Source organism: Spinacia oleracea, chromosome 4 (assembly GCF_020520425.1).
Source record: "Spinacia oleracea cultivar Varoflay chromosome 4, BTI_SOV_V1, whole genome shotgun sequence".
NCBI lineage: Eukaryota > Viridiplantae > Streptophyta > Magnoliopsida > Caryophyllales > Amaranthaceae > Spinacia > Spinacia oleracea.
The window spans coordinates 5,638,197-5,663,029 of record NC_079490.1 but is presented as its reverse complement, the minus strand read 5'-3'; the positions used below and the strand labels follow the sequence as shown (position 1 = coordinate 5,663,029).

Here is a 24,833-nt window from a genome sequence, read left to right as displayed (position 1 = left end):
ACATATGCTTTTATAGTGCATATTTAATACTTGAACATATCATGGGGGGTCATGGCCCCCGTCAGCCCCCCTAATTCCGCCCTGTGTTTAAACTTTAAATTATTCTTAATTTTGATTAATTGGCAGATTTTTCATATTTTACTAACTGCCTAACTAACATGATAGCCGCCCCAATACCCCCCATCAACTTCTGAGGGTTTAGACGATTTTTTACGGTTTTGATCTTAAATCTTAATTAAAAATGGTACTTCTAGCTATTAGATTTATGTTGCCAATTGAATTGAAGTGTCAAATATATATGTGCGTGACTCTTGTCTCTTACTTGGTCTTCCTAGACATGCATTATTATGCATGCATGACTATATATTGCATATACAAATATAGTTCCTAAAATATTGAATTACGCTGAGTGGGTTTATGTTCACCTGATTTTCACTTATCTGAATTTATCAAAACTTATTTAATTTACTTCAATTATATCACTTATTTTTCCCAACATAAGTGAAATAACGTGAATAGAATAGGGCCTTTCGCATATACTTCCTTCATTTCTATATAGTTGCAACACTTTCTTAAAATGAATATGTCACAATAGTTGCAACACACCTAAAATGAAAACATTTTTTACCCAAAGTTACAATTTTATACCTAAGTTGAAGTAAGTAACGTGACTAAAGTGGTTGTGGTCCCACTCAAGTACCACTTTCCTAAATACCGTATAGAGGGGTACGTTGCAACAATAAAGAATCGGAGGAAGTATGATACTACCTCCGTTTCAAAATGATCGTTACACTTACCGTTTTAATTCGTTTCATAATGTTCTTTACACTTTACTTTATTATATTTTTAGACATATATGAAAATTTACTATACTACCCCTCTTATCCCACAACATTTATAACTTTACACCTATTTTCTCTTACTTTATTTTTTTTTTCTTCCTCGCGCTTTCACTTTTAAAGGTGTGAAAGCGCGAGGAAGAAAGAGCATCTACGCCGAAAATGGTTAAGCAATTCAAGAAAAGGTCAATAAAAATGATTGGTGAGGCTTCCGCTAGCCACACGCAAATAATATGGGATGCATGAACCATGCAACTCTTCCGTACGCCCACGAAACCCATAATATTACATTAATTACTTGCTCTTTTTGTTGAATTTATCTATTAATTTATGAAATTTGAATCAAGAAAAATCTATTACTCCCTCCGTCCCAGAATATTTGACTTGTTTTTTTTATCGGGCCGTCCCTTAATACTTGACCTGTTTCTAAAAATGGAAATATTCTAACAATATTATATTATTTCTCACTCCACGCCTATTAACCCACCTACCCCCTAGTCCATACAAAAAAAATTAAAAATTCAACCCCTACTCTCCCCCAACCCCACCTCTTAACCCACCTCCCACTAACTACATTAAAATAATACCCCACTATCAACTACTACCTATTAAATTAAATAAATCAATTCAAGTCCCTTAAACTCTGTACCGGTCAAACCGGGTCGAGTATTTCGGAGGGAGTAATTGATACAAAAGGTGGTTGTAGACTTGTAGTCTACCTATATTTGGTAGTATACGTTGAAATTAATTTGTGTTTGATACATAGACTAAATTTATACATTTACAAAACAAACATAAGACGATCGTACATGACCAATTTATTTTCAAATAGTTAGATATCAAATAATTATATTCTATTAATTATATTTCCAATCAAGTAGTTTTCATTCCAATAGTTACGTTTAGGGGGTGTTTGGTTAGGAGAGGTTTGAGGGAAAAAAAATTAACACAATAAACTATTTGTCTAATATTAATAAGAAACAAAGTATGTCAATGTCCTTAATGGTCATTTTACACGTTAAATATCTAACAACTATCAGCTAATTTACCAAACACTTTTACACAAACAGCTAATGCAACCAGCTAGCCAAACCAGTTATCAGCTAACAGCTCCTAACCAAACAGGGCCTTATATTTATGTCTTTAATGCTGATATCAACAATCTTATGCGTAAGGTGGTCACATATGATACCTACTCTTATGGGTTACGGAGTACTACGTATGTAATAACTTTGTTTTGTACCACATATTGGTTTAAAGAAAAACTATTTATGAAATGTTCCTGATTCCGGCCATTATGTCCTTGATCATATATAAGTTGTCTCATACTGAAGAAGGGGAAGATAAAACACTACTTTATAAGCTGGAAGGAGTTACGTACTTCTATAATTACCATTTGTTTTAGTATGAAACCTATTTTAATCGAGCATATATATGTACGTAACTATTGTAACTATCAGAGGACCAACTCAACCAAAAGGTTAAGCTAATAGTTGAAGTTCCAAGATTAATTTTATACTCTATCACGCCCCCTCACATGAAAGCCCTTTGGCTTGAAGTGTGGATGTAGCATATGCCTCCTCATACCCAGCGCGAAATATTCCACTTTAAAAGGAGGGGTGGATGAGATTCGAACCCGTGACCTTTGCATCACGTTGGCTCTGATTCCATGTCAGAGGACCAACTCAACCAAAAGCTTAAACTGATAATTAAAGCCCCAAGATTAATTTTATACTCTATCAGTAACTCGTTGCCTTATTTCATCCCATTTTAGTCTACATAACTAACTTGTTACAATATTATAGTCTCATATAAAGAATATTATATTGATTCCAATAATCTCTAATACGTAGAATGTTTGATAAAAATATGGTTGTAAGTAGTACTTGATAACCGACCTAGAGTTATCATAGAATAATTAAAGAGAACTAAAAATAAATTATACGGAGTATTACAATTACTTCCCTCCGTCTCTAATTGTTTGCTCCATGTATTAATATTGCTTTATTAAGAATTGATTGTGTAAAATTAATAATAGATAAAAATAACGGGCCAAATATATTTAATTAATAATTATATGAGAGTAAATTTCACGAGTTTTTATGAAAATGAGACAATAGTTTAGAGACAGCCTAAAACGATAAGTGAAGCTATCAAACAAAAAGAGACAGGGAGAGCTAGAGTATAAGTCATTACTTCATATAACAAAAATAATGGTTAGTTGATTACTCCCTCCGTCCCGGAATACTTGACCTGTTTTCCTTATCGGGCCGTCCCTTAATACTTGACCTGTTTCTAAAAATGAAAATATTCTAACAATATTATATTATTTCTCACTCCACCCCTATTAACCCACCTACCCCCTACTCCATACAAAAAATAATTAAAAATTCAACCCCTACTCTCCCCCAACCCCACCCCTTTACACATTTCTCACTAACTACATTAAAATAATACTCCCTCCGTCCCTTAATACTCGCACCGTTTTGATTGGACACGTTTGCCAATGCACAACTTTGACCACCAATATCTTTAACTACATATTATAAAAACTTATAAAATATTAATATTTTGAAAATATATATTGAGATGAAGCCAACAATATATTATATACTAACATTTGTTTTCATATAGTATAAATAAAATAGGGTCAAAGTGAATTATGTGAATAGTGCAAAAAGTCAAAACGGTGCGAGTATTAAGGGACAGAGGGAGTACCCCACTATCAACTACTCCCTCCGTCCCATAATATAGTGCCCGTTTGACCAAAATCACGGTTATTAAGGTAAAGTATAACATTGATAATAAAAACAATAATTATTTGTTCTTTCAAGATAAAGTACATGTTAGTTGACTTTTATGGAGAGAGAAATTAGAGATTAAAGGTGTGTACATAATAAATAGGCCTAAAAAAGACAAAAATCAAGCACATGGGTTGAATAAAAGTCAAAAAATACAATTTTCAAAGTAAAAATTAATGGTTTAAAATAGAAATAGGCACATCATTTAGGGACACCATTTTAGGAAAACAGGCACTATATTATGGGACGGAGGGAGTACTACCTATTAAATTAAATAAGTCAATTCAAGTCCCTTAAACTCTGTGCCGATCAAACCGGGTCGAGTATTCCGGGACGGAGGGAGTACACACTTGTAGGACGTAAGTATGAAATACCTACTTGCATGCATGTGACAAATTGCACGGTGACATGATGGATCATTGGCTACTAGTAGTAGTCTAGTACATACGTAGTACAAGTTTCATACAAATGAAGTACGGAGTAATAAGTAAATTTATGTGATCTAGTTTCCGGTAAATATGTTTGTGGGTCGGGCCGACAAGAAAAACATGGCTCGTCACAGACACACAAAAAAGCATGACCCAAAACAAGCCCGAAGTCATGGGCCAGACTCGCATCGCATTTTTTTTGAAAAGTCACGTCACGACCTGACTCGATCAGACACGACACGACAAACCATACTAAATTTAGTAAAAATAGGCTGAGCATGATGGCTCGGCCTAGGCCAGTAGGCCCGTCAAATTTCCGGCCAGATCCATTACAAGTGGGCTTGACGTGGGTTGAACCCGTCCAGTGCTACAACCCGTTGGCTCGGCTTAATGCCCGACCTGACCATCTTTAGTTTCTAGTGATCGAGAGTAGGTGATATTTTTTACCCTCTTATTGGTAATTAAGAAGATAAATCGTACTGAACCAACATTTATCTCAGATCATCCGGCCTAATTATGTAAGTAGTCAACGCTTGAAAGCATAAAGGATTGTACTCCATATTATGGTAAAGAAAATCCTCGCTTAAATATAACGCAATTGGCGGGGCTCGAACTTAATTTTGTCCTTCAAGTCACAAGATGACTTCTCAATAACTCCACAAAACAAGCTTAAACATCCTCAACGCCACAATTAAGGGAGAATGCATGCAGGAAAAAAAAATAGAAACTGAAAAATGCAGTGTTGCATAATTGATCTAGATCTTGTTCTTGTACAATAATTGTATCCTAGCTAGCTAAATACTGCAAAAGGAGATCGAGCAAATTGTACGTTGATGAACATATAATGTCGACACCCATGTTCTAAAGTTCTCAATATAATATGTACAATCTTTCCTCTGTACTTCTGCAGTTCTGTAACTCTGTAAGTAGCCATTCATAAGCATAAGCATAACCTTTGTTTTCTCGGTGCGAAAGAAATTACAAATTTGGTAGGAAAATTCGAACTCATGACCTATTGTACGTTATTGTACTATACTGACCCTCAGCATTAAAAGAAACATTTTAATTCCAACATTAACTAAGTATATTTAGGGTTTAAGAGTGGAAAAAAAGAGGCAGGCTTTCACTACAAGAAATTGTACCATTAACGGCGGCAAATCCCATCGCGCTCTAAAGGCCAATAATCGTTGATTAACGACGAGATTTCCTATCGCGGACCCGTCATAAAAGATGTCCGTCATTAATTAAAAATCTCGTTGTTAATCCGTCGTAAAAGATATTTGTGACGGTTTCCCGTCTTTAATTATTTGATTGTTAGCCCCGTCATAAAAGATTTTTACGACGGAATTTTTGATCCGTCGTTATTAAGTTATCATAAAAGAAAAAATTATTGTAGTGTTTACTTCGATTTTTAACCAAGTGTACAAAAAAATAAAAGGTTGGTAGCAGATGTAAATTAGGACCATATATAATGCCTCGATGTTATAATCATACATTTATGTTATGAATTGCAAGTATCAAAGCATGCATCCGGATTTATAAATAAAAGATTTCTAGCTAGCTACCAATCTACCATGCATGTAGTCATAAACTCTTAATAAATGGCCATCTTCTGCAACAAAATATATAGTCACGTATTTTTATTTTAAGATGTCTATAAAAAATTCCACACGAAAATAGATATACTCCATACACAATGATGTTATGATATGATACTTGAGATCAACTAATTTCAAATAGAGAGAATATACTCGTAAATTAAGAAGGGCGTGAATTATTACGAAGATCCATGTTACATTTTTAGAGAGAATATACTCGTAAATTAAGAAGGGCGTGAATTATTACGAAGATCCATGTTACATTTTTAGAGAGAATATGCTCGTAAAGAAGGGCGGATCTAGAAATTGTACTAAGTAGGGTCACTATTACAAAATTATTGAAACATAACTAAATTAAGTACTTTTTAATACGAATTAGTCGGAAAATTAACTAAAATTATGCAAAAAAAATTCGGCCAAGTGGGGTCAAGTGACCCCACTCAGCATACATTGGATCCGCCAATGGCAGCTAGTGTAGCGCAATAGCATGCTCGGTTAATTTTGTTTAGATGCAGAGAGATCTCTGCAGCCACAAAGGACGTACAAACAGTGTAGACGGGATGATGATCCCAAGTGGTGTTAGATGTCAGCTGTCAGCCTGTCACCCCTTAAAACTTTACCAATTAATATAGTTGACATTCGCGGTTTGATTAATTACATCAACAACTAATGTTATATGATCGAGGTTTGTTTATTGGTTGATATCATGCATACAACTATGTAGATGAACCACACTAGCTTGTTTAATTAAATGGAGAATGTGCTCATTCTTCCAAATTAAAGCTACTTTCCCAAAGAATCATATCATGCAACATTTTCTTTATTTCCAGCTTTAATTTTCAACATATATATTGGATCCATTATAACCATCCCTTACAATTTTAGACGATTTTGTAACACTATACTCATAAATTCATTATGTAACTTGTCGACACTGTTATATCAACATAAGGAGGCAACATATATGTGACAATGATGTTCTACTATACAAATTATTGCATGCAACAATAATTTGGTTAAGATGGATAGAAATCGTCCATACACTACAAGAATTTGTATCTTTAACGACAACTTAATTACGACGGGTTAAAAATCCCGTCGCAAAAGCCTTTTGCGACGGGGCAAACAACCAAACAATGACGGGAATAACCGTCGCAAATGTCTTTTACGACGGGTTTACGACGGATTTACGACGGGATTTCTATTAACGACGGCCCCCTTTTATGACGGGTTCGCGACAGGAGATCCCGTCGTTAATCAACGATTATTGGCCTTTCGCGACAGGATTTTCCGTCGTTAATAGTACAATTTCTTGTAGTGATACATTAAAATTCCACAACATAAAGATTAAGAAATAAATATACAATTGGATAGGGAAAAAAAAATTATATACTGGCCGGGTAAACTATACGATTTACATAAACGTAAGCATGTGCGCCACATGAGTATGAACCTTAAAATATATTGTGATATAAATTGAATCAAGTAAAAAGAAATACACCTTTTTATATAGATCGAATATTATATCTTTATATATCTATTGTTTACGCATATACTTTCACATACACTTGTTTGTACTGTGCATCTGTGATTTTATATTTATTTATTTAACATTCTCTATAGTCAAATTAAAGCTACTTAATTTCCCAAAGAATCATATCATGCACCATTTTCTTTAAATTTTTTGAGCTTTAATTTAATTTTCATCTTATATATCGGATCAATTTTTTTTTTTTTGTTCTACTACGAAGAGTTCTCAACGCCTTCGGCGAGGTAATCTCCCGTGGGAGTTTGCATGGGTACACTTTCACATACAATTATAACCATCCTTACAATTTTTAGACGATTTTGTAACACTGTACTCATTATGTAACTTGTCGACACCGTTTTATGAATATAAGAAGGCAACATATATGTGACAATGATGTTCTACTATACAAATTATTGCATGCAACAATAATTTGGTTAAGATCAAGAGCCATATATCGTCCATACATTTAAGTTCTACAATATACTACATATAGTCGAGCATTGCATAAAGATTAAGGAATAAGTGTACAATTGGAAAGGGGATAAATTAAATATGCTTAATTGCTGAACTATACTCCCTCCGTCCCGGAATACTCGACCCGGTTTGACCGGCACAGAGTTTAAGGGACTTGAATTGACTTATTTAATTTAATAGGTAGTAGTTGATAGTGGGGTATTATTTTAATGTAGTTAGTGGGAAATGTGTAAAGGGGTGGGGTTGGGGAAGAGTAGGGATTGAATTTTTAATTATTTTTTGTATGGAGTAGGGGGTAGGTGGGTTAATAGGGGTGGAGTGAGAAATAATATAATATTGTTAGAATATTTTCATTTTTAAAAACAGGTCAAGTATTAAGGGACGGCCCGATAAGGAAAACAGGTCAAGTATTCCGGGACGGAGGGAGTATGATTCATATAAACGTAAGCATGCGCGTCACATGCGTATGAACCTTAAAATATACAGTGATAAAAGTTGAATCAAATAAAAATAATACACCTTTTTATATAGATTGAATATTATATCTTTATATCAACTGTCTACACATCATACTTTCGCATACGCTTCCCTGTATTGTGAATATGTTATTTAGTATTTGTGTTTTAAACAAAAAAAAGTACTCTATCCATCCCGGAATATTCGCAACGGTTTGACTTTTTACACTATTCACATAATTAATTCACTTGGAACCCTATTTTATTTCTAGTATATGAAAATAAATGTTAGTATATAATATATTATTGGCTTCACCTTAATATATGTTTTCAAAATATTCATATTTTTATAAATTTTTATAATATGTAGTTAAAGTTATTGGTGGTCAAATTTGTGCATTGACAAGCGTGTTCAGTCAAAGCGGTGCGAGTATTCCGGGACGAAGAGAGTAACAGACACAAGTTGGAGGAAATGGAGACACAAGTTGGAGGAAATGGTGGGGAATCCACCTTGTGGGTTGGGGATCATAAAGTTGAACCCCATCGATCATCAACGAAATGCTTAAGAGTAGCTCAAACGTAGATCTGTGTAACTAAGTTTGCTGAACCGAGATAAATATTGGTTTAGTAAGTTCCTTACCTGTCAAAAAATATATAGATTTGATCCGATGCACGCAACTTGATGCCTTGTAACAGTAAATTACCCCCATATGATGACATTCTCTATAGTCAAATGACAAAAGTCAATAGTAATACGACTAGCTAGGGTTCCACAATTTTAAAAGGGGGTTAGTATTAGGGAATAATGAACCACTTAAACACAATTACATGGGGGACCAATTAAGCATCTCTAAAAAGATTAAAAAGTTTAAAACTATTCATGTAGGCCCCACAATTGCCAATAAATAAGCCCTCTTCTCATAGTCCAAAATCACCAATTTAGTCCAAAGTCTTCCTTCCAAGAAAAAAAAAAAACATTTGTTCTTCTTCCATTCAAAACACAACACCATAAACTCATAGTGTCGACATGGTGTGCCAAGAAGAGCCATTAGTGAACACAATAAGTGAATTGTATTCAAAAATTGCAAGCCTTGAAAGTCTGAAACCATCCGAGGATGTCAACATGTTGTTCACACAACTTGTTTTAACTTGCATGCCTCCTAATCCTATTGATGTCACAAAATTATGCCATCAAATCCAAGAAATGAGGTCTAAGTTAATTACCCTTTGTGGTGAGGCTGAGGGTTTACTTGAGAAACATTACTCTACTATTTTAGCCACTTTTGATGTCCCTTTACAACACCTTGACATCTTCCCTTATTTTAACAACTACCTTAAGCTTAGCTTGCTAGAGTACAACATCTTGACACAAAACTCGAGTCACGGGGCGGGCCCGCCGAAGCAGGTCGCCTTCGTGGGGTCCGGCCCGCTTCCTCTGACGTCGATCGTCCTCGCTCGTAACCATCTCCCCGAGGCTCGGTTCGATAACTACGATATCGACTTCGAGGCGAACGAGATGGCGGCCCGTTTGGTGGAGCCCGACCCGGACTTGTCGGGCCGGATGAAGTTCCACACTAAGGATGTTATGAGTTTGGGGAAGGATGAGCTTGAGGAGTATGATGTTGTTTTCTTGGCTGCCCTTGTTGGGATGAATAAGGAGGAAAAGGTTAAGGTCATCCATCACTTGGCTAAACACATGGCACCCGGGTCGACCCTAATGGTTCGTAGCGCCCACGGCGCTCGAGCCTTTTTGTACCCAGTTGTCGAGCCCGATGACCTTTGCGGGTTCGACGTGTTGTCGGTTTTTCACCCGACCGACGAGGTGATCAACTCGGTCGTGATCGCGAGGAAGGCCGTGGATCGGTCTTCCCCGGTGTACTCAATGGAGTGGGAGCAAAACCATACACATAACTTCTCTCCAATAAGGATGCAAAGTTGCAAGTGTTTGGAGATTCAACCATTTAACCCTTTGAACCATGGAAGCATCATAGGAGAACTAGCCTCTAGTGCCCATCAATAAGCTTAAGCTAAGCTAAAACACTTGCCATTTTGTCCTTGTTCTAATCTTTATGTGTTCGTTAAGTTATTCCACCATTGTTACCGATGAACTTTCTTTTTCACCATCTCGTCGCCATTCAACCCGGCCCGGCCCCTTTGTTCAATCCATTGATCATCATCTTCTATAGTATTTCCATTTTCATGGAAGGAAATTGCATGTCCTATACATGAAATGTGGTCCAATGAACCCTAATGTGTTTTTTGTCATGATCATTTTTGGTTTCACTAATTAAGTTTCTTTCATCCAATAACTTTCCTAATGAATCCAAACTTGATCAACGTACCCGGTGGCAGTTTTAAATCATTTAAGGGTAAGATTGCGTACATTCTGGTTGCAGTATGATCAAAATGATCATAGTAATTGTTGTGTTTCTAAATTGAAGAAAATAAAAATCATAATGAAATTCCCATGGCACATCTATCAAGGTAGATTTGAATAAATGCTCTTTTGATATTTCAAGGTAATATGATTGGGGGTTTATTTTATCTTGGGAGGAGATATATTATGTTCGTTGGTCCCATCTCCAATTGGAAGATGAATCTAATTCTAAATAATTGGGGATGAATGATGTGACTAGCCACAGTGAAGAAGATACAACATGGAAGCCAAGGTGACATTTTCGTCAATGAATTTATGGATTTTTAGGAGTCTTTTTTAATATTTTTAAGTCATTTTCATGAAATATATATATATGAAAATATTTATGTGTGGACTACACATATTTAGTCATTGCTGCAGCTAGTTGTATTTGTCACTAGAATAAGCAGCACAAATTAATTCAACAATGTTAAATCAATGTTATGTTACTTATAAATGTATGCTACGTAATTTATGTATTATTGTATGTGAATTTTCTCAAGAATTTTAAAATTTTATCGCTTGTATTGTGAGACATTGAAAATTACTACATTTTTTTTTTTTTGACAGAAAAAAATTACTACATTTTAAACTTGTAAAAGTAATCACATTTTCACAATGATTCATTGTCAAACTATTTCTTACAAAGTTTTGATGACCGAGAAATGTAAGACTACGATTAAATGTTGGAACAATTTATCTTTGAGTCTTCATAGCAAAAACGAGTTCGAGTTCTCTCAAATTAGTTTAATAAGATTACAAACTCGATCACTTGAGCAAAAATGTATTAATTTTCTCATTCCTAAAAAATGTATTAATTTTCTCATTCCTAAAAAATGTATTAATAAGATTACAAATGAGAAAATACATTTTTGAGGAATGAGAAAATTAATAGGAATGAGTTTGTCCAAAAAATTAATTGTCCATAAAAATAGAAACCTCATTTGAAGATGGAACACTTGCTCTACTGGTAAATACTAAGGGTTCTTATAAATAGGTCACAAACCCTTACGTCATGTTTTGTTCACCTTTTTTCCATTTGTTTCAAGGAAAACAGTTCATTACATAAGTTCAGGTAGTACTCTCTCCGTTTCTTTTTATTTTTTACGCTTTACTTTTTACACGTTTATTAACGAGTAATTAATGTACATTGAAATTCCTCTATTTTTTTTATATTTAAACAAGGCAAATTACGAGTATTTATAATGTTTTCACTTTTATCAAAATTCTGATATTGAAAAAATGAGAAAATTTAATATCCCAGTGGAAAAGTGTGAAAGATTAAATGACCCAATGAATTTATTTGGTTAAAATAATCATTAGACACAAATTTGATAGAATACTAAATTATTTATGTGATAATATAAAAGGAAATGTAAAGAATATTTTGAAACACAAAAAAAAAACATAAAAAACAAAAAGAAACAGAGGGAGTATAATTTACAACCAAAATAAATTCTGATAAGTTCAAATAACAACAAAAAATATAAGTAAAAATCAGGTGAAAAAAATACGCCAACATATTGATTTACAAGGAGGCAAGATATATTCGGTTTGACAGCCAATGTCTAATCAAGAGAAAATTGTGATAAAACAAAAATGCTGTCAACTGAGATTAGAGCAAACCTCTTTTCATAATTCTTGATAAGTATTGATAATAACAACCATAACAGGAAACAATTTATGTGGTTATTTTAAGGTAAGACAAGAAGAAGATAATGAAAAGAAAGAAAGAACAAGAACAATAGCATATGCTTATAAGATCTCAAGTCCTTTCAGTTGTAGACATAAATGAGATGATTATATGCAAATTGCTGTTAATGTAGCAAAACACAGTGATCTCATCTATTTTGGATTAGTATTCCACTAGCAACATTCAAGTATATGGTTCTGATTCTTCAATCTTCATTTTATGTGTTCTTTTGGTTTGTCAAGAGGTATAATCAAGTTATGATTCTATAGCCTTGCTTAGTAATTACGGCGTAACTGTTAACTGGTTTGACTAGTGGTTTGTTGTTAAATGCTTATATTACGGAGTAGCTAGTTTGACTACCTAGTCGAATTAGCTGTTTGTGTAAAGTTTTTTCGTGCAAGTTATTACGGAGTAGTTGTTAGTTGTTCAGAGTTTTATATGGCTAGCCATTAAAGACATTAATGTAAAGTGATGTAGGTTAGTAAATAATAGACATTTGATGTAAAACGATGTAGGTTAATAAATTCTAGACAATAGTAAGACAAAATTGACATTTTACACAAACTCTTTTACATCTCTGATACAAAAGCACCTTTTTCATTCCAGAACTCTCGTAACCAAACAGTCCCATTAGCTTTTTGAAATGGTCAAACCTCTAATTCAATCCAAGAAGTTCTTTTTTCTTCAAACATTGAACATGCAAGACATCTAAGTAAACATCGAATGCATGTATGCTTTTGTGCAGCAATTTTCCTTTTTTTTGGTGCAAATGAGCGACGAGAGTAATATAAATTACAAATGGGGGAGGAGGATTCGAACTTGTAACTTATCATCTACATACCCCGAGTCTTGAGTCTTAACCCACTAGGCCAATATCTCATTGGTATTTGCAGCTAATTTCCCAAAGACGCCACCAAATGTTTATATAATCCTTGAAGTAGTTAACCTCAAATTGTAGATTAAATCATGATACAAGCAACTACATATCACCTGTCACCACCAATCATGTGGTGTATAATATACTGATGTTGAACATTTATTGACCAAAATAAAAATTAACAATAATAATACCACCAGGAAAAAAAATGAACGTTTCATAATTTCCAATTCAGAAAATAATAATAACGTACCGATGTGACTGGTGCTCTAAGTCTAATATTGGTAGTTGTAAGCAAATGTAAGCAAATACGTATCTCAAACCATTTTCTAAAATAAATATCCAAGATTATATTGTCAATTATTGATGTAGTAGTTGATATGAAGATTTTTCAGAAATTAACACAGGTAAAGGCACACTACAGAGGAGGAAGTAAAAACCCATAATAGTTATGTATTGTCAAACACATAACATGGCAATTTTGTAAATACATTGAACTTTCAATGATATCAAAAATGGTATAGACTATGAAAACAATGGTATAAAAAATAAAAATGATGGTGTGTTTATGTGAACAATGGCGTGTTTATGTGGTGCGAAATTACCATCATACCCCTGTGAGATGTGTTTATAAACACATCACCTCCAGGGTCCAGATAGAGTGTAATGTACATAAACTTAAAATCACTTCTCCTTTACTGTTAAAATAAGACAGTATTACCAATATTCAGATACAGCAAGATTAGGGTCACGAATTCAGATGCTTACAAATTAATCTGACAATTCGCTATAGTATGATTTGTAATTAAGAAACAGGCAATTGTCAGTTTTGGAAGATCTAACCTGACACAAATGTAGGTTGTTGTCAAATTAGCATTTCGGACGCTTAGCTGCAAGAGGAAAAGAGACCCGTTGCGGAGTGGTCTGCATTGTATCGTTCTTTGGTTCTTGAGAGGAGCTAGGAACAGCGGCCTCTTCTTCTTCTTCATCATCTTCTTCTTCTGGTTCTTCAAATGCCTGGGCGGATTGTCTCTTTGATGTCATTAGCTGGTAATTAGGGCTAATCAGTGTGTACTCTTCGGGTGGAAGAGGAACTCCAGAGCCTCCGACATTCTTTGGTAACGGGGTTTTGTTCCTGTTTCTAGCAAGCTCTAATAATACCTGGTCGAATAGTAAAATTGCTAAAACTTTATCATTCACCACTATATGACCTCAAAAAACCCAAATAACAGGAAAAATAAAAAGAACGATTTGCAGCATTCTTTTGGTAAAATCTCTACAGTAGAAGCTGAGACATAGGAACGCAAAAATTTCACACTAAGGGGATGTTTGGTTGCATGTAAATAGAGGGGGAAGCGTGAGTTCCTAGGAAGTGTATACTCCCTCCGTCCCTAAAAGATTGCCCCATATACCCTAAATCTAACAAAAAGATAAATTTACCTAACTCTTTGCTTTTGGCTATAACCAATTCTTAATAAAGTGAACTAAAGCATTTGGGGTAATATTTTAGGGACGGAGGGAGTATATAGCTACTTGTTTGGTTGGCATGAAATGGGAGTAATGGGGGAATTAGAACTATATTGGGAAGTTTGAAATTCCTATGAACATGGGAAGTGGCTTACCTACCCTCTCCTTGGTAAGTCATACTTCCCATGTCAATTCCCATCAATTATGAATTCCCAAGTTCAACCAAACGTAATCAATCTATTTCCTAGGAAAGTAACAAGGGAATTAACTTCCTATGAATTGGAACTTCCCATGGGAAGTTACTACCCAAGTGAACCAAAGGAGCACTAAGTTCTTGAATAATGCATCAACACTGACAACAAATAAAACGATGTGCTGTTCCTTTCTTAATAATTAATTCTATCCTGCCCCAGCTTTTCTCCAGATTAAGACAGTTCTACTAGTCCATCATACAAGTAGGGATTTGAGATATCAGCCAATTTAAAGAAAGGGGGCATTCGTATCCCGATAAGGAAAATGAGATCATGACAAGAGCAATTCCAATAAAATGCACATGGAAACATAGTTTTATTTATTTACAGAAAGAAGTGGTAAATAGAAAGCTAAAGTACCTCCCGGGGTGGTGGTTGTGAGAAGCTGAAATTCACTTTTGATTGGATAGCAAGCTTAACATCATCACAGTCAATTGTGCCTTTGCCTGCATGTTCTGAGTAAACTTGTGCATCCGTCAACACATCGACGACATACCTATACCATAACTCCAGAAACTGGTGCACAACACGGGGCTCATGCTCCTCAACACCCATAGATTTTAATAACGACTTCACAATCTTTGCATCCCTTGGCAAGTCTTCCTCTCCTTCAGCCATAATTTTTCAAACTGCAATAACCACCCAAAATTTAGAACTGAGAAAGTGAGAATTGAGATTCAACCAAGAAAACTGAGTTGAAAGAAAGTGGGAAAAACATGCAAGATTGCAGCTTCGGGATAACAACTCAGCATCATGGTAAGCTTCCACCCAAAAAAAAACAGACTAGAACTCAGAAATGGAGGAAAGCAGCAGAGCTGCAGTTAAAGTACAGGACGACATTCTGAGCGAAATTAAGGATTAATTACAGTAGGCTTCAGGGTTGTAACTACACAATACAACATTTCTCTGAATAACCATCATAATTAACTAAAGTTGTTTTCTCTACTAATTACAAAGCTGATGCTAGTCCCAACTACTCACCAGACTGCACCCTCTAGATAAGAGTGTCCAACCAAGTAAACAGTAGCAAGACGCCATCTTCCCCCCATATCAGATACCACTGATATACGAATCCATAGCTCTACCTTTGGTATGCTTCTGAGCACTCAGAAGCTTTGCTTAAGGCTCAACTGAAAGTCAGTGACAGAAAAACTACAGAACCCCCCCCCCCTCCCCCTACACACACACCACCACCACCGACACCAAAATCAAAATCATGCAAATGCTACTTCATACTTCGTATTTAGAATCACATACTCCTAATAATCCATCCCCAGAAAAATTAAAAACTAACCCTACTATATCAACTGTACTGATATATGTCCATTTCCGATAGAGCCAAAGATTCATTTGTTCTTTTGGCTGTGGGATGTAATGGACTAAATCAAAATGGCTCTTAAAACCTCTTCGCTTCCTTTCCATGAAGTAGAAGATGGTCGTCCCGTTATCGCTTTTGAGTCAATTGGAAACAACCTTTCTGCAATTGCAGAAGTAAGGTTGCGTACACCCGACCCCCCCTTACCCCGCTTCTTGCGGGAGCTTCTTTGAGACAATGGGGTAATGATAATGATAATGATGAACCCTACTGTATCAGCTATAAAATCTGTGAACTCATTAACAATGAATGTGATGTTTCCATATATCAGAAGATACCAGTGTTACCTGGTTCGCCCCTAACCCCCGCGAACCGCGAACCGGTTCGCCTGTACCAATTCGTGGTTCTCCGGCGATCCAATTCGCGACTTTTCACGAACCAAACCAAAACCCTAGTTTTAACGATTGAAAGTCCGGGAAAGCGATAGAAGATAAAATATGTTGGGGCTTTTGTTTGAGAATTACATATGTGTTGATTCCTACCGTCAATTGTTGTTTTTGTTGTTCTTTCGTCTTGCTGAAAATAATAGCCATGGATGAGGTCGAGGTGAAGAACTGGAAAGCCGAACTGCCGAAGAATGAAGATGGTGGTTGCTTTTTATTTGTTAATTTGAATTTTAAAAAAAATAAAATAATCCATACCGCTACCCGCGAACCTAAAATCAGCTACCCGTGAACCGCGAACCCGAACTCGTACCCCGTACCAAAGCGAACCACGAACCAGGTAACTCTGGAAGATACACACACAAGTCACTAAATACAGCCTAAGTTCGGCTGTCTAGTGCTTTTTGCATTTGCAAAACTCTATTCCTTTATAGCTACCACTTAGAAATATGTAATGATGCATGTCGAAGATTCTGCAAAGCTACTATCAAGCCCACTTACTGGTGGGGGAACTGGAAAGTGAAATCTCTACATTAGGCTTCTCCAAAATTATCTCCATTAACACCACAGATGTCACATTGTCACCAAAACCCAGTTGGGAGGTCGTGTGGAATCTGACACACAACAAAAGGAGATAAGCAAACTCGAGGTAGAAAGGGGTTTTTATTTGGCAGCAGCACTGCAGCAGCGATCGGATTTTTAGCTGAAAATCCGCACATAGCATCAAACCTAACTCCTATAAAATCCTTTTCATCACCATAAAAATTTCCTTCAACAACTACTTACCCAATTCTCATAATGTAAACCTCTTGATTTATCGCTGATTCTACACTCCAATGACACAGAATCAAGTAAAAGACAGTAAAAAAATTCCCTCCTACAAAATAACAACATCAAATAGATCGCAAATTCGAACCAAATAGCATATTCTCCCAGCATAAGATAATAATTTCACTACCCAATTCGAAAATTTTAATTGCACGAAGGATAAGAACAACTGAATTCCTGAAATAGGACATTTGCAATGTTCATCAAACTAACTTGAACCTTGAATTCATCATGAAAACATGTTCCGAAAAACATCAATAAAATTGGCATACTGTACATAATCAATGACATACAATGTTTGGGCAAAATTCAATTATTCAAATTGTTTTGATATATGCTGCAATTTTAGCAACATAAACCCATAAGACAATAGCAACCCGAAAACCCCCCAATAAACCCTAAACTTAATTTTAAACCCTAAAATTATAATCCGAAATTGAATCAAATAAAATTTCGAGTTACCTGATCTTGAATGCTTGAGAATTAGCGGGAAGAGTCTTGAAATTGCAGCAATTTACTCAAATTCAATGGGAGAAAGATGGGAGGAGTCTTCAAATTGCACTAAATTTGAGCAGAAGAAAGCAAACAAACGGGGAACGATGCCAACGATGGCGGTGAAAGTGGAACTATTGAATTAAAGTCACGTGATTCGGACATGATTGACACTAGAAAAGCTTTTTTCTTTTTCCTTCTTTTCCCTTTTGCGAATGACTCAGTTGATATTAGAAAATTACCCCTCAAAATCTCAAATAACCCCTTAAGAAATTTGCTTGACAATAGATGCAAAACCTCTTATAAAAACCTTATACGGAGCATAAAAATAAAAATAAAAATCTAAATAGTTACTCTGTATTAAAGATGGTCGTGGGTTGAGTCAGGTCGAGCTTCAGGCCCACTCTACATCGTGTCGGGTCGGGCCGAGCTGAAAATTTCAAAATAGGGCTAAGGCCCACTGACTGACGTGTCGGGTCGGACCGTCGTGCCTAAGCCTAATTTTACTAAATTAGGTCGATTCTTATCGTGTCTTGTCGTGCTTTTCCAAAAAATATGGCCCACGTTCGGCCCACGTCTTCGTGCTCGTGCCTGGCCGTGCTTTTTTCGTGTCCGTGGCGGGACAGGCTTTTTTCGTGCCTTTGTCGGTCGGGCCTAGGGCCATTCCTGCGCACAACCATCTTTACTTTGTATCACATATTAGTAACATTTGCAGTGTGTTTGGATAGATGTATATGGAGGGAATGAGTGGGAAGAGAAAGAGAAGGATTCAACTTTCCTTGTTTGGATATGACTTAAGGGAGGGAAAGGAAAGAGTTGCAAGGATTCATTGTCCTCCCTATTAAATCATTTCATAAAATGTTAGGCTCAATTCCCTTGATTGATTTTATTACCTAGGGAGGGGTGGGAATTGAGGAAGGAAATTGAGATAAGGAGAAAGATTACCAAAAATGGCATTAATAGACTAATAGTAAGATGAGTTATATTATATGAGTATTTGCGTATTTTATAATATTCTCCCAATCTATTTCTCATCACTACCCAAACAAGTCAAGGAATTCCCACACACGAATTTCATTCGAATCTCACACTCTATTCCTATAATTCTCATTCCCGCATACCAAACGTTCCCTCAATGTTGAAAAGATTTGAAAGGAAATGCAAGTTCACTCTTCCCTCGCCCTCACTGGCCCACCCCCCTTTCTTTTCTCCCCTTTCTTTCCTTCCAAATACACAATTGGTATTATTTCGCTAATTTTTTTTTACATCTCTTTCCTTGGGATTTAACGTGCGTTATAAAAATTACATAATACTTCTATTTAGTTTTTTTATTAAAATGGTTTTGTAGGCCTAGTGTTTTAAGGTTACTACTCCGTAGTTCAAAATCCATCTTTGTTAATTGGTACACACTTTGATCTTTCCTTATAAATACGCGCAATACTTGTCTATTCGTTTTGTTTCTAGATATTTGTAACACTAACCCCACTTATACTAATACGAAGTATTTATTATTTCTATCTCTTACAACAACTAAAAGCAAACACATTAACCTCACTTTTCATATACGACCTACTCGTTCTCCCAAAACTACACACAAACATAAATGTTTCAAGTATTTAGCCATATAGGAAAACAAGGAGTATTGCCTCCAAGTGTACAAGTTCTCCTAACTTTTATGTTGAAAAAAATAAATCAATTTCCAATATTTCAACTTGTGATGCCAAAGATTCTAGTTTCAAGGAGCATGATCAAGAACAAACTTATTCAGCTTAATTGGACAAACTTCCTCTTTAGGGTACATCACCAATTCTATCAAACTTCCTCTTCCAAGAACATGCATCCCAGTGTTTGAATAAGCATTCATCAAAGAGAACAACCTCAGGAATCATGATATTTTTCACCTATCATACTGAAATTTTACCGTAACTGAAAGAAAACGATGGGAGAAGTCGACAATAGAAAACATAGTTGTCATGTTCTCGTAAAATTCACCACAATGGGGTTAAAACTTAAGAGTCTAAAACAACTTTCAGGATTTACACTGCAGTCTGAGTGGAGAAAACATGATATAACACAAAATCCACATATCATTACATCATTTAACTTCCAGTATCAGAAAAAATTATTAATCATGAATGGGGTTTATGCAGTGCTTCACTTTACAGTTTGAGCAGCAAAAACGACCAAAGAAACCCAACTTAAAACAAAATGTAATTCATCAAAAAATACGATTTACTCTTCTACAACGACACTGATCTGGCCTTTCTCCAGCATGTCATAGAAGGATCGAACTTTCCTCTGCTCGTTCCAGTGGTGCATCTTCCACATTGTACCAGCAACCAACCCGAGTCCAAGTCCAATAAATATTTCTTTCGTAACACTTGGACCTTTCAAGACAGCATGAGCAACCTTTGCGCCAGCCATATTAATCACCTGAATGTGAAAAAAAAATACTGCTTTAAGTGGCAGTGTACACTTGCATACTACAGGAAGAGAAGGGGGTAAAAGACTGTTTACAAATGCAAGAATAGGGACCTGATACCCTTGTTGCGTAGGACGAGGAACAAACATATGAAACAATCACGTACGTAAACTTTCACCAGAAAGGAACATATGAGCCACACAAACACTAATAATGTTTACAATTGTCAGATTATATGAAAGACTTCTCTCATTCTTCTATCTGCAAATATTGATTTTTTAGTACCTCTTCCACAATATATAACAAATTAACAATTGGTCCAACTAAGATAACAACAGATCATGCCTTTTCCTTTATCTTCCCCCCACCCTTTTGTACTTGCTGTTGAAGGCTGAAGTTACCTCAGTATCAATCTTCTACATCCTATTCTCTCACATCCTCTATAGTCTATCTCTTTCCATAGCCATCAAACGAAACTACAACTGAATTGTAAACAACTCCTAATCTACCCCATCCTATTTTCCCACTTTATTGAACCCAAAATTACTGTCCGTTTTGGCAATTATGAAGAGAAATTTCCATTGGAGCAAGGGGAGAAGGATGCTTCTCGGCAATTTAAAGAAATAAATGCAAAATTAGTACATCATTCTTCTAGACACCTTCAGTAAATCACTCCTTCCACTTTGATCAGCACCAGCATCTCTGCCCAACTTTCTCCTTTTCTTTTCAGGGTCAATGATTCAAGTTTACAAAATGGCTCTACAAAATGTGGTAAGTTTACAAGTCCTGAGGGATTGGAGGTTATCTTTGAGGAGGGCCTCCCTAACAACCCCAAAGAACAAAACATGTACAAATAGAAATAGAACAGATTCTAATAACAAACAGGAGACAGAACATAACCAACTTACAAGCTACAGAACCGAAACTTGTAAACAATGCTAGTTTTCTTGAGGAGAAGACTGTAAATGTGTAAAGTAATGTCTCTGTAAACTTCCACTCATTTTAGTTCCACCACAAGCTGCAATTTTCTTTACAAGAAAAAAATAATTCAAAGAAAGGGATAAAACATAGTTTTGGCATTCACTACTAGATTCACTGAACGGAAAAGAGAGGTGGTTTGCGGTAATATACAAATATTGTATTGACTTTTCAGCGCTCTTGACTTTTGGATCAGCAGAGGAGGCTAGAGTGGGGCGCAAAATATATCAACAGAGTATGGAAAAACCAGTTCCTCAATAATCAATACCATTTATATAAATCTAAATTAGAAAGGGAAAAAAATATGTTTTCCCGTGTTTGGTCCCAAAAATAAAATTGGATTTGATAGGAAATGATGAGAAATGGAAGAAAAACATCAATAATAAATCTTCACTTTCCTTTCCACCCGAAAGTGGGGGAATTCGAAAGGAAAGAGAAAATTAAAAGCTGTCTTAGGATTTTACTTTCCTTTCCCCTCACTTCCTTCCATCAAACCAAACAACGGAAAACAAATTAAGGTTCCTTTCTCTTCTCTCCCCTTCCCTTCCCTTCCTTAACTAATGTGGAAAATCATTCGACAACTTTTAATTTCCCCCTTTCTTTCGAATGAAGATTTATCATTGATGTTTCCTTTCATTTCCCTTCCCATCGAATCCAATTTAATTTTTGGAACCAAACACAGAAACCCATATTTTTCTTTTCCTTTATCTTTTTTACCTTCCGATTACTTTCTACCAAACAAAGTCGAAAAATCAATCATGAACTTTCTATACTAGTAGGCTATGTTACTCCGACACTTCGTCGGACGGTGGGTGTCGGTGTCGACACGACCCGACCCGCGACACGACGCTCGACACGTGTCCGGGAAGGTGTCGACACTGGTGTCGGAAAAGGGTCGGAAAAGAAGTGTCGAAATCGGGATTTCAAAACCCTAACTCTAACAATTGAAGGCCGAGGAAGGAGAGAGAAGAAAATTATTATTAGGGCTTTTATTGTAGAAGAAAAAACGAGTGGAATGGACTATTCAATTTTGATTTTCGTTGAAATTTACTCCGAATCAGCCATAGCCATGGCTTCCGGCGTTCCTTCTTCCTTCTCCCGTCATTTATGGAACTTACACCTTTTACTTTTCTTTTTTTTACCTTTTTTTTTTAATTAAATTAGGGGGTGGAAAGTGGGACAAACCCACGTGCTTTTCTAGGTATCTAGGAACTTTACACTTTTTTATTTATTGTTTTAACTTTTTATTATTAAATTAGTGGTGGGAAGTGGGACAAATCCACCTGCCTTTTTCTAGGATTCTAGGAAATTTACTGTTTGCACCTTTTCTTTTCTTTTTTACGTTTTTAATAAATGCCTGATACATTTCCCTCTAAACTCCAAAAGTCATTTACTTTTCTTTTCTGTTTTTTTATTTGTTACTTTTTCCAATACTGGATTCTTTGTATTTTTTTCTGTTTTTAATTTATTACCTTACTTTTATTAATATTTTAATCTATATATTTTTATTTACTAAATATGAAAAAAAAATTATTTTATAAAGTGTCTTTTTTTTTTCCGACACTTTATTTTGGAGCCGTGTCTAAAAAATAAGTCAAGACACTCCTTTGACCGTGTCGGAGTGTCTGTAAATATTTGGATCGAAGTGTCGGACACTCCGACACCGTGTCAGACACGACACTGACACTCGTGTCTGAGTAACATAGCTAGTAGGCAAACACCATTTACAAACCAAGTCACATAACAGTACTCTGGTGCAGCACTGCAGCAAACTCAACCACTGTCACCAAAACAATTTCTTAATGTAAACCCAGTTTTCCATTCAACATCAGCGACGCAAAATCTACTATTCTCTATTCTATGAGTCTTCACAACATATGTTCATGAAAAGAGTAAACTCATACAAAAAACCTTTCATTTGAAGAAAACCAAAGGATTTTACTTTCCTTTCCCCTCACTTCCTTCCATCAAACCAAACAACGGAAAACAAATTAAGGTTCCTTTCTCTTCCCTCCCCTTCCCTTCCCTTCCTTAACTAATGTGGAAAATCATTCGACAGCTTTTAATTTCCCCCTTTCTTTCGAATGAAGATTTATCATTGATGTTTCCTTTCATTTCCCTTCCCATCGAATCCAATTTAATTTTTGGAACCAAACACAGAAACCCATATTTTTCTTTTCCTTTATCTTTTTTACCTTCCGATTACTTTCTACCAAACAAAGTCGAAAAATCAATCATGAACTTTCTATACTAGTAGGCAAACACCATTTACAAACCAAGTCACATAACAGTACCCTGGTGCAGCACTGCAGCAAACTCAACCACTGTCACCAACACAATTTCTTAATGTAAACCCAGTTTTCCATTCAACATCAGCGACGCAAAATCTACTATTCTCTATTCTATGAGTCTTCACAACATATGTTCATGAAAAGAGTAAACTCATACAAAAAACCTTTCATTTGAAGAAAACCCTACACATACACAACAATAAAACAGGCAACTGAATATCAAATTCATCCACTTTGAGAAAATCAAAAGACGCAGTTGGAAGCTCGGAAATCACACAGAGATAATACTCAGTCACACTGAAAATACAACACACCCTCTCTCTCTAGTCTTTATACAAGCTACGATCTGTCAAATAAATTACACCTTGGCAAACGACATCTCGACTCATTTATTCACTAAATAACCCAAAACATACAGTTTCTAATCAACATAATTTCCATTTCATCTGCAAAAATCCCGTTTTCTTCACAAAAACCCTACTTTATCATCTCAACTCCCCCCAAGGGAAAATTACCCAAAACATACGATTTCTAATCAGCATAATTTCCATTTCATCTGCAAAAGTCTTGTTTTCTTCTCAAACACCCTACTATATCATCCCCCCCACCCCAACCCCACCCCGCACAAAGGAAAAAATACCCAAAACGATTAATATCACTTTTAATCTAACAAAAAATATTCAGAAACAAAATTAACCCTAACATAACACATTTAGGTATCTTGAATTTTTCTTAGAAATTGTAAAATTCAAATCTAGCCCCCAATCTGTAAATATTCAATCGAATTTACGATAAGCTAAAAAAATGAACCCATAATAAAAAATTAACAACAAGAAAATAAGAGCAAAGATCAGATATGATTGGATGCAGAGACATAGATCGAAAGCTGAGAAGAGAGAGAAAGCTTACCAGAGAGAAAAGGCGGAAATGGAGAATAGGATGAGAGAGGCGAAGATTTGGAAATGCAGAAATCGCCAATCGAACAACCAAAAACGATGGTTTGTGATTTGTGAATTGTGAGGAAGACTTTGATAGTTCGGGTTTCGGCTCAGTCATCATTTACTTTTTATGGCCCATTTTAGGCCCATTGTATGGCCCACTTTGCTAATCTGTTTACCGCTAAGTTCTAGCCCATTTCTAGAAATGGGGGGAGTAGTCAATGATGGGCGCAATTTTTTGGCTGCCCTCGGGTACAGCCAAGCTGGCTGTACCCCTAACCAAACGACGTCGGGTG

General features: G+C 35.7%; 3 protein-coding genes across 3 annotated transcripts; 1 reads left to right on the top strand and 2 right to left on the bottom strand.

The window, feature by feature from the left end:
* The first annotated feature begins 9,051 nt into the window (after positions 1–9,051).
* On the top strand, positions 9,052–11,047 carry LOC110796718 (nicotianamine synthase-like). The gene has a single exon (XM_022001806.2). It carries the CDS (start codon positions 9,154–9,156, stop codon positions 10,144–10,146), a length of 993 nt encoding a protein of 330 aa, XP_021857498.2. The 5' UTR covers positions 9,052–9,153; the 3' UTR covers positions 10,147–11,047.
* Positions 11,048–13,781: 2,734 nt separating this feature from the next.
* On the bottom strand, positions 13,782–18,102 carry LOC110796719 (transcription initiation factor TFIID subunit 9). Its single transcript, XM_022001807.2, has 3 exons — positions 17,879–18,102; positions 15,191–15,459; positions 13,782–14,273 (listed from the first exon to the last, which is right to left on the bottom strand). The coding sequence occupies exons 2-3, from the start codon at positions 15,446–15,448 to the stop codon at positions 13,983–13,985; spliced, it is 549 nt and encodes a 182-aa protein (XP_021857499.2). The 5' UTR covers positions 15,449–15,459; positions 17,879–18,102; the 3' UTR covers positions 13,782–13,982.
* A 1,875-nt stretch (positions 18,103–19,977) lies between these two features.
* On the bottom strand, positions 19,978–24,665 carry LOC110796720 (cytochrome c oxidase subunit 5C). Its single transcript, XM_022001808.2, has 2 exons — positions 24,509–24,665; positions 19,978–20,341 (listed from the first exon to the last, which is right to left on the bottom strand). The coding sequence occupies exons 1-2, from the start codon at positions 24,656–24,658 to the stop codon at positions 20,141–20,143; spliced, it is 351 nt and encodes a 116-aa protein (XP_021857500.2). The 5' UTR covers positions 24,659–24,665; the 3' UTR covers positions 19,978–20,140.
* Positions 24,666–24,833: the final 168 nt, after the last annotated feature.